The sequence below is a fragment of the Arvicola amphibius genome, chromosome 3 (assembly GCF_903992535.2).
Source record: "Arvicola amphibius chromosome 3, mArvAmp1.2, whole genome shotgun sequence".
Taxonomy (NCBI): Eukaryota; Metazoa; Chordata; class Mammalia; order Rodentia; family Cricetidae; genus Arvicola; species Arvicola amphibius.
The window spans coordinates 106,813,264-106,831,872 of record NC_052049.1 but is presented as its reverse complement, the minus strand read 5'-3'; the positions used below and the strand labels follow the sequence as shown (position 1 = coordinate 106,831,872).

Sequence of the window (18,609 nt, the reverse complement as noted above, 5' to 3'; positions counted from 1 at the left end):
CATAATTCCACAATCCTTTCTGTATTTCTCTTGAACACAGCTAAATATATTCTTTTTATTTCTCCAGGTTGATTATACTCAAAAACTTCTCTGGAATATTTGGAGCCTCATCACTCAAACAAGGCCTGATTGTCATCTGTCTCCAAGTTACAAATATAAAGAAAATCTAGAAAAGTCAGTATTCTTGGAATGACATCTATGAAATTATATGACTGTTGTAGGCTACATCACTGTAAGATTCTTGGAATAAATATATGCTCCAGAGAAAAGAGAGAAGCAGCCATCTCAGCCTCATTGGACTGATATGCTATTATATCATACAGCTAATATAACTGTGATGTGAAATAAAGTGAAATATTTTACTCAAGCATATATTACTGATTCTAGGATGGGGTAAGAACACAAAGAAAGGATGATGACATATGTTACCTTATATTTCCATTTATCATGCCTGCCAGTGTAAATTATGGATATTTCATTCTTCAAAATTTAGCAATAAAGTTATAAAATATGTACTACTAAAACTGCTTCCTGAACATTTTTCTAGTTTTGCTGTTACTTTTCACATCAGCACTTTTATTCCTTAAACAGTTATCACTGTACTTATTTATTATTTTTATAATATTAGTTGCTACTTTCAAATAATGTATTTTGACCATGTTAACTCTCTTCCCCCAAGTCCTCCAAGCCTCACTTTTCCTTCCTTAACACTTCAATTCCCTCTTCCTTTGTATTATTTTAAGTCCATACATTCAGTTTGTGCTGCCCATACATTCTGGGGTGTGTGGCTTTCCACTGGAACATATTCAACCTGTCAGCCCCCCCCCAAAGAAAACTGATTCTCCCTCAGCTATTAGTGTCTAACAGGTTGTTGGGTAAGAATGGGACTTCACAACCCACTTTCTCTCTTAATGTTGGGATTCTGTCTTACAGTTCTTGGGCATACTGTACTGTTAAACTCAGCTGGAATAATATGTGTAACTGCTCTGCTGTGTCAAGAAAAACACTCTTTTCTTATAGTCATTTACTACCTCTTGTTCTTAAAATCATCTGCTTCTTCTAAATGACCTCTGAGCCTTGGGAGGAAAGAATGTTGATATTAGTTGTTCCAATAGGGCTGAGCATTCCATGGTTCCTAATTCACTGTACATAACCACAAGTAGATTTCTGTGTTAATTACCTTCCTTATTTTGTTTTATAACTATTGATTTTGAATGCAAAGTCCATGTCTCAATCATAGGACTTTTGATTATGATTCAGAGCAAGTTGGGAACATCTCTGGCCCATCAGTCAGCATGTAAGAAGCTGGGTGAAACTCTCTTCTGCTTTAAGTTCTGAAATGTTCATAGTTAGCCCAAAGATTGACAGATAAGTTACTGAAATGGAAGCAGTGCATAATAAATTGGGGGGGGGCAATATATTAATGTTGTAGGTCAATGATGTTGTCAGTGGTTAACTAATTCTGTCTGAGAAAAAATTTTACTCTCGCAGATGATTACATTAGATTCCACACTGAGGAGAACAGTGCACTTGCCTTCAGGATGTTAAATCATTGCAGGGTGGGATTTTCAATGTATAAAGGCACATATTTGTATACCAGAGCCCATCTGATGACATATCTATTCCCTTCACATTGCCAACCTTAATAATGAAATATTCCAAAATAGAGCCAAAAAACAACCCGTGTCAGAATCATAGAGAAATTCTATATTAGTCCTCAAGCTCTACATTAGGCTAACCCAATTTATTTTAAGACCAACTTTACCTTAACATCATTTGTAAATTAACCAGGGAGAAATATAACCCTAATATGATGCATAATGAAAATTATTTTTACCAAAAGTTATTGTATATAAAGGGAAACAATGAAAACAGACTACTCTAAAGTTCAACTCCTTTAAATAAATAAGTTTTGAGAAAAAAATTAAAATGTGCTGAGATTTGAATCACATCAGGGGCATCTGTAAACACTTGAAGAGAGAAATTACAGTAACTGAAGATTCACAGAGTAACACAAAATCAGATGAAAATGCTGTTTAAATTTTCACACTTGATTCTCTACATTGAGATCTTTTATTTTCACACTGTATATCTTTTGCTCCTGCATACAATGTGCTCTTTTTCTTCTATGGCTTCATTATCATAATGAAAACAGGCTGAAAAATTTTCAAAAGTATTCGCAAAAGAACTCTGTTTCTAACTTGAGTCAGTCATCCCAGAACTACACTTAGCCACATCCATCCTTTTTCCCAATGAAATAGCTTTCTTCAACACAAAGTGATGCAACTCTTTCCCTTGGTCAATGTATAATGTGCCATATTTCTCTCATGTAATACATACCAACCACAGTTTTTTTTTCTTTCTCCACTCCTCCCAGACCCTCTCACCTTGATGAAACTCTTATATGGATTTATAAAAACAAAAAATAAATTCAAATAAGTTGGAAATGTTAGTTATTTTAGTGAATTCTAACTTGTAAAGCAAAGAAGTTAAATTATTAAGTAGAAATATTATTTACATCTGTCTTTTAATTGATTTGCAGGAAAAGCAGACAAAATGTATAATGAACAATATGGTGGGCTTGAATTCTGATTAATGATAGTTCTTGATTTTTTTACCATAAATAGCTGTGTGAGATAATGTAAGCTGCCAATCTAAGTTTCAGAATCCTGTAGACATATATTCACATTGTAATAAACATTGTTTTACCTGCACAAGGTAAGTATAATACATCTCACAAGAATATTTACTGCACAGAATTTACAGTTTTAAGGTATGCTGTATTTAACTGAATGAAGAAGGATCTGTGTCAATACTATTTTCATATTTGAAAGCAACATATTCTTCCCTTATAAAGGAAATGGTAAAAAGTAAATGGTAAAGAAAGAACTCCTGATCTGGAATTCATTTCAAATGAAAATAAGAACTATCCTCAGTGACATGTTGGTAACCAATTGTTACTTTACTCAAAATCAGATTCATTTTTGTTTTCTTAGAGACTGTTTATAATAACATTAAAAACATTTATTTTTTCATATATATAAACAGGAAAAAGGCTAATAAGGAACAATAATGATGGAAATATCTATGAGTCCTATATAAAAGCTGTGACTAAAAATATATATGAAACACCAAAAATATCTATGTTATAACTATGTAAGAAACTTATTCCTGTTCAGGATCTTTCTTAGGGCAATTTTAACATCTTTGTTTCTCAAGCTATATATTAAGGGGTTCAACATTGGAACAACAATGGTATAAAAAATGGAAGAGATTTTTCCTTGATCAATTGATACAGCAGATGAGGGTTTCAAGTACATAAATCCACATGATCCAAAGAACAGAGATACAGCAATTATGTGGGAACTGCAGGTGCTAAAGGCCTTGGATCTGCCCACATTGGACCTTATTTGGAGGATGCTGGAGAGAATGAAGCCATAAGAGACAAAGATGATAACACTAGGCAAAATTATGTCTTTCCCCCCTACAATGAAAATTTCCGTTTCATTGACATAGGTGCTGGTGCAGGAGAGTTGCAGCAAAGGAAGGACATCACAGAAATAGTGGTTGATTATGTTTCCGTCACAGAAAGTCAATCTGAGCATGCAACCAGTGTGAATCATAGCATCAGAAAATCCCATCAAATATGAACCAAGTATAAGATAAATACACACCTTTGGGGACATGGTAGTGTTATACAAGAGTGGATTGCAGATAGCTACATACCGATCATAAGCCATTGACATCAGTACATAACACTCAGAAATTATAAAAAAACAAAAGAAGTAGAGTTGGGACATGCAGCCCGAATAAGATATGAGATTTTTCTGTAGTACAAAATTCATCATCATTTTAGGTGTAATCACAGAAGAATAACAGAAATCTACAAAGGACAAATTAAAGAGGAAAAAATACATGGGGGTATGTAGATGAACATTTAACACAATTAAAATTATTAAAGTCAAATTCCCCAATACTGTGATTATATACATTAACAGAAACAGTAAGAATAGAGGCATTTGGAGCCTTGGCTGGTCTGTTAATCCCAAAAGAATGAATTCAGTCACGGTAGAGCCATTTGCCAGAACCATTCTTCTCTAAGAGAATTTGTGGAGAGAAAACAATATAGAAAAATTGGAGGAGAGAATAAATCTTCTAGCAGTAGATTCTCCCCAAACATGAAGTATAAGCTGTCAATATCTGAAAATGCTCAGCATGAAATTAAAGAATTCCACGCAAAGTATGATGGCACATGCCTGTTATTCCAGCACTCGAGAGGTAGACACAGGAAACATGGGCACCCAAAGTTGTCCTAGGTTATAAAGGAAGTTCACGTTCAGCATAGGTTAAAAGAGAACCTGTGTCAAAAAGAATCATTGGAGAAATATTTCATGCTACATATTAATTATAATGTCTTGCATCCCATATTCACATCTTAAAAATTAGAAACAACAGATTATCACTAATTTCACCCTTAAAGATGATCCCAGTGTTGCCATTCGCAATATTCTAATGTAACTTCTAGAAAATTCAGGCAAGAAGGATGAAGTAGTATTGGCCAAGATAGAGTTCCCCTAATCTCTTTGTTGTAGGGTGCTGGCTTCAAAATATAGTAGCCATTACTATCTTATTAAGAGAAGCTACAATTACATGTGAATGATCCTCAAGTTTCTGCCATGACATCTCCTCACAGAAGAAGGTAGGGAGGTTCAACAGACCATCACATGAAATACCAGTTATTCACTCTGTGCTAAATTCTCAGCTTTATGTAATTTTGACTCAGTTTTACACAGTGTTTTGAAGTGCTCATTATGTAGACTGGAAGGTTAACTAAAGGGGCACTCCACCTGTGCAGCTTTGGAGAAGTCATAATCCATCCTGTGATAAAACTTTTCCCTGATGTAGATGTTTTCAGGGTCATCCATACCTCTGTTAGCCACACACTTCATCCATGCTGCAGTAAGTCCAATGAATTCATTGTTTATTCCAATTATACTTTAGTAGAATCATTATTTTAGTCCAGTTTTGGTGCCCTATCTGAGCTAAGAAGTCATTTGTTCACATCTTCCTTGGAAAATGTCATACAGCACTCACCTACCATGGTTTCATGCCTTTGCCTTGGCAATGTAGTAAGTTATAGAAACATGCCACAGCTTCCCTGGCACAGATATAAATTATAAAAACCCGATGATGAGGCACCAGATTGGACTCAATAGAGTTAGAAGCAGGAACGCTGATTTTAGGGAACATTAAGGTACTGTCTGCCACAAAGAAATTCTTAAATGTGGAATAGTGTGAGAAATGCCTGTGGAGTTGAAAATCACTGCTGAAATCCCTGCTAGCACTCTGTTCAGAGTCAGAATGTTCTCTGAGCAACTTCAAGATGCTTCCAGGAAAGCCACTGAATTTTAGCAAATCATTGAAAGAAAACTTTGTATCATAAAGCACTGTACATCATATCAGTGGGACTAGTATGCAAATATAAAAGACCAGACACTGAGGCAGAAACAGCTTGTGATATACCCTGAATTGCAGTATTATAGTCACATAAGCAAAGAGTAGAATGTTGGTTGCTGATGTAATGGAATAAGCTAATGAAAAAAAACAAAATTTAAATATTTGAAATAATGTAACATAACTGGGTTCTAATGTTCAACAGGTTGACTATGGCTAAAATGATATTATATACTTGGGATTGACTAACAAGACATATCTTCAAATATCTTCTCACTGAATGTGTGCACAAATTACATAAACAGCATTTTATAAACAGGAAAGCATATTTGAATTAACTTCATTGTTGAGTCATTTCACAATGAATATTTTAGTTAAAATATAATGATCTAAATGTCATATATATCATTTTAAATGTTAGTGATATATTAATAAAGTTGGTAAATAAAAAGCACAAAAATTAGTATGAATTACTAATTGAAATTATTAATTGAAAACTTACCCTTTATATGAGAGAAAACTTTTGATGTTCCCTTAGCTTTGAAATTCACTCCTGTCATTCTCTAAGTGTCATATTTGGCTATGAGTCTTCAATTCCTTTAATTATAAAATGTTACAGAATAAAATAACCTCTCATATCCCAGGATATCTTTTTGAGCTAATAATCATAACATATAAGAAAATTATTAATCTTCTGAAAAATAAGAGGAAATAGAAATACCCTTTCTTATTATCACAAATGACAGTTTATGAGGCCCCCTGAAAAAAGAATTTAATGGATTTAAATGTATTATGTACCTTTTATTATGAGAAAGGTAGGTAAAGAGTTTTTGCCTTCCAAGAGAGGAGATGTTCTATATAAACAGAAAATAAGGCAATTGCATTTATATACTGGGCAATTGCATCTCTTTAGTTCCCTGGGGACTCAAAACTTTAATCTGGTCTGGTCTTCTCTTCAGGGATTGTCCAGTCATGAGCATTAGTGAACTTCAGTTTTCCAATATATTTTATTTATTAAAAGAAATTAGAAATGCTTCAAAGTCTGTCCCCATATTTTCATATTACTTCATCAAAGTTTTCTTTCCAGCATTATATTAATACATTTAAGGGAAGGAACTCACTGATATTTTTCAAAATTACTTTTAAGTTAATTTTCTATTGTTTTTAGCTATATGTTTACAGTGTTTTGGTCAAACTCAATTTCTTGAATATGCTCCTTCTATGCCTGGGTTACATGCCCAGCCATCCAATATGGCAATTTTTATTTAACAATGTGTTTCTTTTAAGGAAACATTTTAATTAAAATATAGCTACATTACTTTCCCCATTTTCTTTCCTCCCTCCAGTGTCTCCTTTAAAATGTACTTATGTCAACGCCTTCCATCTTTCTCAAATTGATAACCACTTCTTGCCAGATTATTATTGCCCCCCCCTCTCTCTCTCTCTCTCTTTCTCTCTCCCACACATACATGAGCTCATGCATGCATGTGCACACACACATATAATTACAACCTGCTGAGTCTTTTTGTTCTTGAGCACTTTGTATTGGACAACCAAATATTAGAGATCATGGATGGCTCTGTAAGAGTCCAGAAGAGACTATTGTTGAAAGTGCAGCAGTTGAAGCCCTAGGATAGAAGGGGGTCATACAGAGACATTGAGTTTTGCACTATGGAAAGAGCACAAGAGAAGCTATTGGTGAAGTGCACCCTACCAGAACCATGCGGTGACTGCTAAGGAAAGCAGTAGCCAAGAAATAGAGTATGCCTGAGCCTATCAGACAAGCTGTACACGCTGTAGAAAGCCATAGAGAGGTGTTCAGAAAACCATAAATGGATCTAAGTCTCCAATATGGACAAAGTATCTTCCTTTCTATGAAGGGTGTAGTCCAATGTAGTCAACCTGTCCTTAGGTAACTGTTTTTATGTCAATTTGACACAAGCTATAGCCACCTGAGAGGAAGTAACCTTAATTGAGACATTGCCTCCATAAGATCAGACTGCAAGAAACATTTAGGGCAGTGCTTCTCAACTTTCCTCATGCTACAATCTTTTAATATAGTTCATCATGTTGCAGTGACTCCCAATTGTAAGATTATTTTGTTCCACTTGGGTACATAAGGACTCACAGAGACAGAATCTTCAACCAGGAAGCCTGCATGGGACTGACCTACACTCTCTGCATATATGTTATATGCTATATGTTATATAATTATGTAGCGTTATCCACTTATAGGACTCTCAACAGTAGGAACAACTCTTTGATTGGTTATTGTGACCCTACTCCCCATATTAAGTCACCTTGCCCAGTCGTATTACATGGTGAGGTGCTTCAGCAGAGCAGGTTACATCCTGCTTCTTCAGTTGTCTGGGCAGGACAGAAAATCCAATGAGCAAGCCTTCGTGTTACAGTATTTCATGTTTTTGTTTTTTTTTAAAAAAATACTGATTGGAAACTTACCCTTTCCTAAACAGGAATAGAGTAGGAGTGGATTAAGTAGTTGGAACAGGGAATGGGGGTGGGGGTGGGAACAAGGAGGACAAGAAGAAGGGAAAACTGCTCTCTGGATGTAAAACAAAAAATAAAAGAAAAGGGGGTGGAGGGAGGGAGGGAGGGTATAGGAGGGAACAAGGCAGGGAAGAAAAAAGAGAAGGAAATAATCTGTTTCAATAAGAAAAAATCTTACCTTTGACATCACACAATCTTACTACTTTTATGATGATTAAGTGTAAGCCAATGTCATTAAATAATTTAGTTTACATGTTGAAACTTTACAGATGGTTCAAAATTCATGGTGGCTACATGTGGTGTGCCAGGATTTAATTCATGTGAAAGTGAACCTTAAAAAAAGAAGATTTATTTAGAGTTTATCTATACTTTTATGTGGAATAAATCATATTTAAAGTAAGCAATCAAGTTTTACAGTTCACCAAGTGCAAATTACACATTTTCTGGATTTTGCAGATATACTTGAGCAATTTTCATTACAGTATGGAGAAAACCACATGATTCAATTGGTTTTTTTTATTTTATTTTTTTATTTTTCGAGACAGGGTTTCCCTGTAGTTTCTAGAGCCTGTCCTGGACCTAGCTCTTGTAGACCAGGCTGGTCTCGAACTCACAGAGATCCGCCTGCCTCTGCCTCCCGAGTGCTGGGATTAAAGGCCTGCGCCACCACCGCCCGGCTGATTCAATTGTTTTCAATTCTTTATATTTATTTATTTTTTATTATTAAAAATTTCTGTCTCCTCCCCGCGTCTCATTTAACTCTCCCTCCCCCCTCCACTGCCCAGCCCTCTCCTGTCCAATGAGCAGTAAGGGTTCCCTGCCCTGTGGGAACTCCAAGTTCCTCCCCACTCCATCCAGGTCTAGGAATGTGAGCATCCAAACAGGCTAGCCCCCGTCCAAAGCCAGTATGTGTAGTGGGATCAAAATCCAGTGCAAATGTCCTTGGCTTCTCAGCTGCCCTCATTGACCGCCATGTTCAGGGAGTCTGGTTATATCCCATGCTTATTCAGTTCCAGTCCAGTTGGCCTTGGTGAGTTCCGATTAAATCAGCCCCACCATTTCATTGGGTGGGTACAGCCCTCGTGGTCCTGACTTCCTTGCTCATGTTCTGCCTCCTTCTGCTCCTCATTTGGACCTAGGGAGCTCAGTCTGGTGCTCCAGTGGGTGGCTCTGACTCTATCTCCATCCATCGTCAGATGAAGGTTCCCTCACGGTACTGACTTTCTTTCTCATGTTCTCCCTCCTTCTGCTCCTAATCAGGACCTTGGGAGCTCAGTCCGGTGCACCAATGTGGGGCTCTGTCTCTATCTCCATCCATCGCCAGGTGAAGGTTCTATGGTGGTATGCAAGATATTCATCAGAAAGGCTATAGGATCTGGTCTTTTCCGGCTCCCTCTCCTCAGCTGCCCAAGGAAGTAGCTGGGGGCATCTCCCAGGATACCTGGGAGCCCCTCTAGAGTCAAGTTACTTGACAACCCTAAAATGGCTCCCTTAATTAAGATATATGCTTCCCTGCTCCCATATCCACCCTTCCTATATCCCAACCATCCCATTCCCCCAAGCTCTCCCCATCCTCCCCTGCACACGTTTCACTCCCCATTTCCCCTTGCCCTCATCCCACCCCGCCCCCAAGTTCCCAATTTTTGCCGGGCTATCTTGTCTTCTTCCAATATCCAGGAGGATAACTATATGTTTTTCTTTGGGTTCACCTTCTTATTACTTCTCTAGGATCACGAATTATAGGCTCTATGTCCTTTATTAATGGCTAAGAACCGATTATGAGTGAGTACATCCCATGTTCATCTTTTTGGGTCTGGGTTACCTCACTCAGAATAATGTTTTCTATTTCCATCCATTTGCATGCAAAATTCAAGATGTCATTATTTTTTATCACTGAGTAGTACTTTAAAATGTATATATTCCACAGTTTCTTCATCCATTCTTCCACTGAAGGGCATCTAGGTTGTTTCCAGGTTCTGGCTATTACAAATAATGCTGCTATGAACATAGTTGAACAAATGCTTTTGTAGTATGATTGGGCATCTCTTGGGTATATTCCCAAGAGTGGAATTGCTGGGTCCTGGGGTAGGTTGATCCTGAATTTCCTGGGAAACTGCAGCACTGATTTCCAAAGTGGTTGACAAGTTTGCATTCCCACCAGCAATGAATGAGTGTACCCCTTATCCCACAAACTCTCCAGCAAAGGCTATCATTGGTGTTTTTGATTTTAGAAATCTGACAGGTGTAAGATGGAATCTCAAAGTTTTTTTGATTTGCATTTCCCTGATTGCGAAGGAGGTTGAGCATGACCTTAAGTGTCTTTTGGCCATTTGAAATAGTTCTGTTGAGAATTCTCTGTTCAGTTCAGTGACCCCTTTTTTTAATTGGGTTAATTAGCATTTTAAAGTCTAGTCTCTTGAGTTGCTTATATGTTTTGGAGATCAGTCCTTTGTCAGTTGCGGGGTTGGTAAAGATCTTTTCCCAGTCAGAAGGCTGCCTTTTTGTCTTAATGACAGTGTCCTTTGCTTTACCGAAACTGCTCAGCTTCAGGAGGTCCCATTTATTCAATGTTGCCCTTAATGTCTGTGCAGCTGGGGTTATATATAGGAAATGGTCTCCTGTACCCATATGTTGTAGAATACTTCCTACTTTCTCCTCTATCAGGCTCAGTGTGTTCAGATTAATATTGAGGTCTTTAATCCATTTGGACTTGATTTTGTGCATTATGATAGATATGAATAAACTTTCATTCTTCTACAGGTTGACATCCAGTTATTCCAGCACCATTTGTTGAAGATGCCCTCCTTCTTCCACTGAGTACCTTTAGCTCCTTTATCAAAAATCAGGTGTTCTTAGGTTTGTGGGTTAAGATCCAGGTCTTCTATTCGATTCCATTGGTCAACTTCTCTGTTTTTATGCCAATAACAAGCTGTTTTCAATACTGTAGCTCTGTAATAAAGTTTGAAATCAGGGATGGTAATGCCTCCAGAAGTTCTTTTATTGTATAAGATTGTTTTGGCTATCTTGTTTTTCAATATAAATTTGATTATTGTCCTCTCAAGATCTGTGAAGAATTTTGATGAGACCTTGATGGGGATTTCATTGAATCTATAGATAGCCTTTGGTAGTATTGCCATTTTTACTATGTTGATCCTCCCAATCCACGAGCAAGGGAGATCCTTCCATTTTCTAGTATCCTCTTCCATTTCTTTCTTTAATGACTTAAAGTTCTTATCAAATAAATCTTTCACTTCCTTAGTTAGAGTTATGCCAAGATATTTTATGCTATTTGTGGCTATCGTGAAAGGTGATACTTCTCTGATTTCCATTTCTGCTTCCTTATCCTTTGTGTATAGGAGAGCAACTGATTTTTTGGAGTTGATCTTGTATCCTCTCACATTACTAAAGGCGTTTATCAGCTGTAGGAGTTCTTTGGTGGAGTTTTGGGGTTGCTATGTACACTATCATATCATCTGCAAATAACAAAAGTTTAACTTATTCCTTTCCAATTCAAATTCCCTTGATCCCCTTTGTTGTCTTATTGTTATTGCTAGAACTTCAAGCACCATATTGAAGAGATAAGGAGAGAGTGGACAGCCTTGTTGTGTTCCTGAATTTAGTGGGATGGCCTGGAGTTTCTCTCCAGTTAATTTGATGTTAGCTGTTGGCTTGCTGTAAATAGCCTTTATTATATTTAGGAATGACCCTTGTATCCCTATTCTCTCCAAGACCTTTATCATAAAGGGGTGTTAAATTTTGTCAAATGCTTTTTAAGCATCTAATGAGATGATCATATGGTTTTTATCCTTCAGCTTATTTATATGATGGATTACATTGATAGATTTTCATATGTTGAACCACCCCTGCATCTCTGGGGTGAAACATACTTGATCGAAGTGGATAATTTTTCTAATGTGTTCTTGGATTCAGTTTGCCAGTATTTTATTGAGAATTTTTGCATCGATGTTCATGAGTGAGATTGGCCTGTAATTCTCTTTCTTGGTTGGGTCTTTGTGTGGTTTATGTATCAGGGTAACTGTAGCTTCATAAAAGGAATTTGGCAATGACTGTTCTGTTTGTATATTATGAAATACCTTAAGAAGTATAGGTATTAGGTCTTCTTGGAAATTCTGGTAAAATTCTGCATTGAAACCATCAGGTCCTGGGCTTTCTTTGGTAGGGAGGTTTCTGAATGCAGTTTTTCTTCATGACTAACAGGACTATTTAGAATGTTCACCTGGTCCTGGTTTAACTTTGGTATATGGTACTTATATAAAAAATGTCCATTTCTTTTACATATTCTAATTTTGTGGCATACAGGGCTTTGAGGTAAGATCTAATGATTCTCTGAATTTCCTCTGTGTCTGTGGTTATGTCCCCGTTTTCATTTCTGATCTTATTAATTTGCGTGTTCTCTCCCTGCCGTTTGATTAGTTTGGCTAGGGGTTTGTCAATCTTGTTGATTTTCTCCAAGAACCAGCTTTTTGTTTCATTGATTCTTTGGATTGTTTTCTGTGTTTCTATTTTGTTGATTTCTGCCCTCAGTTTGATTATTTCCAGTCTTCTACTCCTCCTAGGTGAGTCTGCTTCTTTTTTTCCCAGAGCTTACAGGTGTGCTGTTAAGTCACCAATGAGTGCTTTCTCCGTTTTCTTTAAGTGGGCACTTAGTGCTAGAACTTTCCTCTTAGTACTGCTTTCATTTTATCCCATAGGTTTGAGTATGTTTTGTCTTTATTTTCATTAAATTCAAGAAAGACTTTAATTTTTTTCTTTATTTCTTCCTTGACCCAGGTGTGGTTCAGTAGTTGACTGTTCAGTTTCCATAATTTTAGGCTTTTTGGGGGTAGCATTGTTGTTGAATTCTAATTTGAATCCATGGTGATCCGATAAGACACAGGTGGTTACTAATATGTTTTTGTAACTGTGGAAGTTTGCTTTGTTACCGAGTATGTGCTCAATTTTTGATAAGGTTCCATGAGCCGCAGAGAAGAAGGTATATTCTTTCCTATTTGGATGGAATGTTCTAAAGATGTCTGTTATGTCTATTTGGTTCATTACGTCCATTAAGTCTTTTAATTCTCTGTTAGGATTCTGTATGATTGACCTGTCTATTGGTGAGAGAGGAGTGTTGAAGTCTCCTACTATTAATCTGTGTGGTTTGATGGCTGCCTTGAGTTCTAGTAATATTTCTTTTACATAAGTTTGTGCTTTTATAATAGTAGCATAGATATTCAGGATTGAGACTTCATTCTGATGGATTTTTCCTATTATTAGTATAAAGTGTCCCTTTCCATCTCTTCTGATTGATTTTAGTTTGAAGTCAACATTGTTAGAAATTAGTATGGCCACACCCGCTTGTGTCTTAGGACCATTTGCTTGATAAACCTTTTCCCAACCCTTTACTATGAGTAGCTGTCTGTCTTTGTGGTTGAGGTGTGTTTCTTGTAAACAGCAGAATGTTGGATCCTGTTTTCCTATCTAATCTCTTAGCCTGTGCCTTTTTTTTTTTTTTTTTTTTTTTTTTTTTTTTTTTTTTTTTGGTTTTTCGAGACAGGGTTTCCCTGTAGTTTCTAGAGCCTGTCCTGGAACTAGCTCTTGTAGACCAGGCTGGTCTCAAACTCACAGAGATCTGCCTGCCTCTGCCTCCCGAGTGCTGGGATTAAAGGCGTGCGCCACCACCACCCGGCGGTCATTTTTTTTTTTTTTGTAGTAGAGATTGTGTGTCTCCCTTCTTTGAGATGTGCTGATGAAGGGTTGCTAGATGTCTGAGTTATTGTGAGCATTGTGGGACTCCTTGGTTTGTGATTTTCCTTATATAACTTTCTGTAAGGCTGGATTTGTGGCTACATATTGTTTAAATTTGTTTTTATCTTGGAAATTTTTTTTTCCATTTATAGTAAATGAAAGCTTGGCTGTGTATAGTAGTCTGGGCTTGCATCCATGGTCTCTTAATTTCTGCAATACATCTATCCAGAACCTTCTGGCTTTCATGGTTTCCATAGAGAAGTCATGTGTAAGTCTGATAGGTTTACCTTTATAAGTTACTTGACCTTTTTCCTTTGTAGCTCTTAATATTCTTTCTTTATTCTGTATGTTTTGTATTTTTATTATTATTTGGCCGGAGGATTTTTTTTGATCCAGTCTATTCAGTTTTCTGTATGCTTCTTGAACCTTCATAGGAATATCTTTCTTTAGATTGGGAAAGTTTTCTTCTATAATTTTATTAAATGTATTTTTTCTGGACTGATGACCTGTACTTCTTCTCCTTCTTCTACCCCTTTATTCTTATGTTAGGTCTTTTTATTGTGTTCCAGATTTCCTGAATGTTTTGTGATGAGAATTTGTTTGATTTGCTGATTTCTTTGATCAGTGCATTTATTTTCTCTATGGTATCTTCAGAATCTGAGATTCTTTCTTCTATCTCTTGTATTCTGTTGGTTATGCTTGTTACTGTAGTCTCTATTCATTTACCTAGATTTTCCATATCCAGCCGGTCCTCAGTTTGTGTTTTCTTCCTTGCCTCCATTTCAGTTTTCAAGTGTTGAACTCTTTCCATTATCTGTTTGATTGTTTTTCCTTGGTTTCCTAGGATATCATTTATGGATTTACTCAATCCTTCAAACTTTTTGTTATTCTTCTCATCCATTTCTTTAAGGGAGTTTTTCACTTCCTGTTTAAGGGCCTCTATCACTTTCAAAAAGTCAATGTTTTCTACTTCTTCATTGAGGTGTTCAAATCCTCCTGTTGTAAGATTGCTGGGTTCTGGTGATTTCATGTTGTTTTTTCAGATTGTTTGAGGAGTTCTTGCATTGGCACCTGTCTATCTCTTCTTCGGAATGCTCCTCTATGGATCGTTTTTTACAGGATCAGGTGTCCTTGCTTGCCAAGGAGCTCCCAGACAAAGGGCCTACCTTGTTGCAGGCAGGTTATTGAAACAAAGAAACTCCTGCCCGCCCAAAGAACCTCCTGCCTGCCCGGTTGCACTCCCTACCTGCTCCCCGCACCCTGATCAGGGTGAGCTGGAGATGTTATGAACCCGAAGAGGGGAGGAAGAAGGGACGGTTTTTCTGGATGCAAGCTGGGTGGGGTAAGAAGAGAGAGGCAGTAGCCAGGGAGAATAGCCCCAGCTGAAAGACCAGGAAGTGTAGGGGGTTGAGGAGTGGCTGTGCTCCTTCTCCCAGGCTGCTGCCGAGGAGTCAGGAACTCACTTACCTCCCGGATGTATCTTCTACATGATTCAATTTTTACTCTAAATTTATTTCTTCCCATTTGAGTTTTGGGGTACATTCTTTCAATATTTGGTCCAGAATTCTTTGGAAGTTTCTTCTATGCCTGGAATTAAAATTTTACTTGCTACAACTACAGAAACCTGTCACTATCCCAGGCCTGGTACACCTTCTAGTAGATTTTAGGGAATATACTAAGATATTGGAATAACTTTGATGCCTATATACATGTAAAAATTAATTTTAGTGGACTGAAAAAAGTAATTCTACATTTGAACTCTCATATAATACCCATGAAGACTTAAGATACATGCCTAGAACAATAAACAAAAATAGCACATATTAAAAATTATTTGGAAAAATTATCAAGAGATATTAAACTGAAGCATGACTATACTCATGGCACAATTGTTATGATAAGGTAAGAAAGCCATTGGGTCACTTATGTGGAACTGTTTTGTGACAATCTGGGATGAAAAAAAGAAACAGCAATGGATTTCTATGAAGTAGGTGATTAGAAGATGGGCATTTAATTTTGACTCAAGTGCTGAGAATATAGAATCCCAAAAGACCAGGGTAGGTGTTGATTGAATCTCCAAGGCAATAAGAATACATATTGATCTAGCATGTACAAATGATCACTTCAGTTCTTTTTTTATAACTGTTTTCAGTTCTTTGGAAGAGCCCAAGAAAGCTGTTGGAGTATTCTGAGAGGGAATTATGAATAAAACCCTATAGAAACTGGGGTTTCAAGTGAAAAAGATGATAAAAGAAAATTGCTTTGTTTTACTTGTGCTATTCTACTGAATTACAAATTAGTATTATAACCCACAGATAGATAATAACTCAGAAAGATATCTGGGAAATGATTGAAAATATTGTTTGTCAGCATTCTCATAGAATTTATCCTGATATTGACTTCCTAAGACAAAACAAATAAATAATAATTACAATGAATCCACTCATTTTTCTCTTCTAAGTAAGGTAGGTTTTAAAGCATATCCAAACTAGTATTTTGATTTTTATTGAATTACTACTAATGTGCAAAATAGTATATATGTCATAAAATTCTTAACTTTTTACCAAGATATGCATCGTTGAAATGACCCGATGATGAAGCTAATTCATCTATGTTCTTTATACATGTTTGTGTGTTTTTGTAGAGATCAATGTGTATATATAAAGTAAAAATGTTTAAACATATCTAGGTATAAAATATAGTACTGTTAACTGGTTTAACATTGTTGAACATATGAAATCAAGAACCTTTTTTTTCATAATTGAGCATTCTTAACTTGGTCAAGTCTCAACAGCTTTACTTTCCTACAGGTTTCAGCAATAAACCTTCTTTCTCCTCATGTGAATACACCATCACAAATTTCACATTCAGGGAAGATGATGCATGCTTTCCCCTGGAGTGTGCTGCTTTTTTTTTTTTTGTTTTGCCCAGTACCTTCAGATTGAGACTAGTCCAAGGATCCATGTTGTGCACCTTTCTCTCTATTTAGGACAGGTCTACGATTAAAGTGAACTTCAAAGAAGAATGTCTGAGAAGGGTGAATTGCTATCATCCAGAGATCCAGTAGATCTCTGGATTTATGTTCCAGTGCCTTATTTAACAACTTAATTATCCATGACAGATCTAAAATTTTTCCACATCATGAATGTTTCTGAGTATATTAACTGTTCTTAGATTCTGGCTCTTCTGTTTCATGTAGAAACAGCTCTCTTGTACTTCACAGAACACAAACTGGGGTCAGTGTTAGGTAGCTACATGTTTGTACTATTTCTCTTGATTTTTCTAACAGTCATTTTTAAATGAGAATGCATAGACCTGTTGTGTAGACTACTTGAGGGATTGTGTGTGTTTATTTGCATTTATATTTATCTGTATGTATAGATGGGAGGTATCACTGTGTAACTCTGTAGAACAGGCTAATGTTATGCTCACAGATATCTATCTGCCTTTGTTTCCCAACACTAATAGTAAAGACAGGCTTTATATTTATTTATTAGGGAAGGATGCTACTTTATATCATGGTAAAAATCAAAGGTGGGCACACTGTTCTCAAGTGGGTCAGTGTATTCCCAGGACATTCCTGAAGATTATCACAGATAGTTGTCAGTTGTGCTTTTTCCTATAATTTTACCTTTTATGTCTCCCCAGATTTTCTTGGAGAATAATGGCTGTAGCAAATGACTCCTTGGTGATGGAATTCATTCTTTTGGGGATAACTGAAGAGCCTGGCCTCCAAATTCCCCTCTTCTTACTCTTTCTAGCAATATATGTGGTAACAACATTAGGAAATTTGACTTTGATCATTCTAATTGTGCTAAATTCTCACCTTCACACCCCCATGTACTTTTTCCTCTTTAACTTGTCCCTCATAGACCTCTGTTACTCTTCAGTGATCACACCCAAAATGCTGATGAACTTCTTATTGAAGAAGAATATTATATCTTACACTGGGTGCATGACCCAGCTCTACTTGTTTTGCTTTTTTGCCATTTCTGAATATTATGTACTAACAGCAATGGCCTATGATCGTTATGTGGCAATTTGTAATCCACTCTTGTATAAAATTACTATGTCTCCTGTGGTGTGCTTCTATCTGATGTTTGGTTCATACTTGATGGGATTTTCTGGTGCCATGATACATACTGGATTCATGCTGAGACTCACATTCTGTGATTCGAACACCATCAACCACTATTTCTGTGACATCCTCCCTTTGCTGCAGCTCTCTTGCACCAACACCTATGTTAATGAGATGGAGCTGTTCATTGTAGCAGGGAAGGACATTGTTGTTCCTACTGCCATCATTATAATATCTTATGTCTTCATTCTTTGCACCATATTCCAGGTGAGGTCTGCTGAGAGCAAGTACAAAGCATTCAGTACCTGCAGTTCCCATTTATTTGCTGTTTCCCTATTTTTTGGATCAAGCACATTTATGTATCTTCAGCCCTCCTCAACTGGGTCTATGAATGAGGGGAAAATTTCTTCAATCTTCTATACTATCATAATTCCCATGATGAATCCTTTAATCTACAGTTTGAGGAACAAAGATGTTAAAGTTGCCCTGAGAAGATCCCTGAATAGGAGAATGTTTTGATCAGAATTCAATGTAAACTTTGTCTGTAGTTAAACCTCAGAGAAATTATCAGTGCCTAGTGCTTTTTGAGTGTAGTCTTATTGTCATCTTTCTTTCTGCCATGGCTTCATAAGTTTGAAGTTGCATTGTTTGCATGCTCTTCATTTTAAGGTATGCTTTATTAATTGTCATTATATACTTTACCCTATAATATAAAGAATACTACTCTCTTTGCAAATAATGCTAGGTTGAAGAATGCCCTTGTGAAACAATAGTCATGACAGCAGCTGAAATGAAATAGTAATCTGACATGTGCCTGTGCTTTT

The 18,609-nt window shown here is 36.6% G+C and overlaps 2 protein-coding genes across 2 annotated transcripts; one reads left to right on the top strand and one right to left on the bottom strand.

The window, feature by feature from the left end:
• Positions 1-3,152: 3,152 nt before the first annotated feature.
• On the bottom strand, positions 3,153-4,091 carry LOC119809597 (olfactory receptor 8B8-like). Its single transcript, XM_038322514.1, has one exon. The coding sequence runs from the start codon at positions 4,089-4,091 to the stop codon at positions 3,153-3,155; it is 939 nt and encodes a 312-aa protein (XP_038178442.1).
• A 13,280-nt stretch (positions 4,092-17,371) lies between these two features.
• On the top strand, positions 17,372-18,304 carry LOC119809968 (olfactory receptor 145-like). The gene has a single exon (XM_038323214.1). It carries the CDS (start codon positions 17,372-17,374, stop codon positions 18,302-18,304), a length of 933 nt encoding a protein of 310 aa, XP_038179142.1.
• Positions 18,305-18,609: the final 305 nt, after the last annotated feature.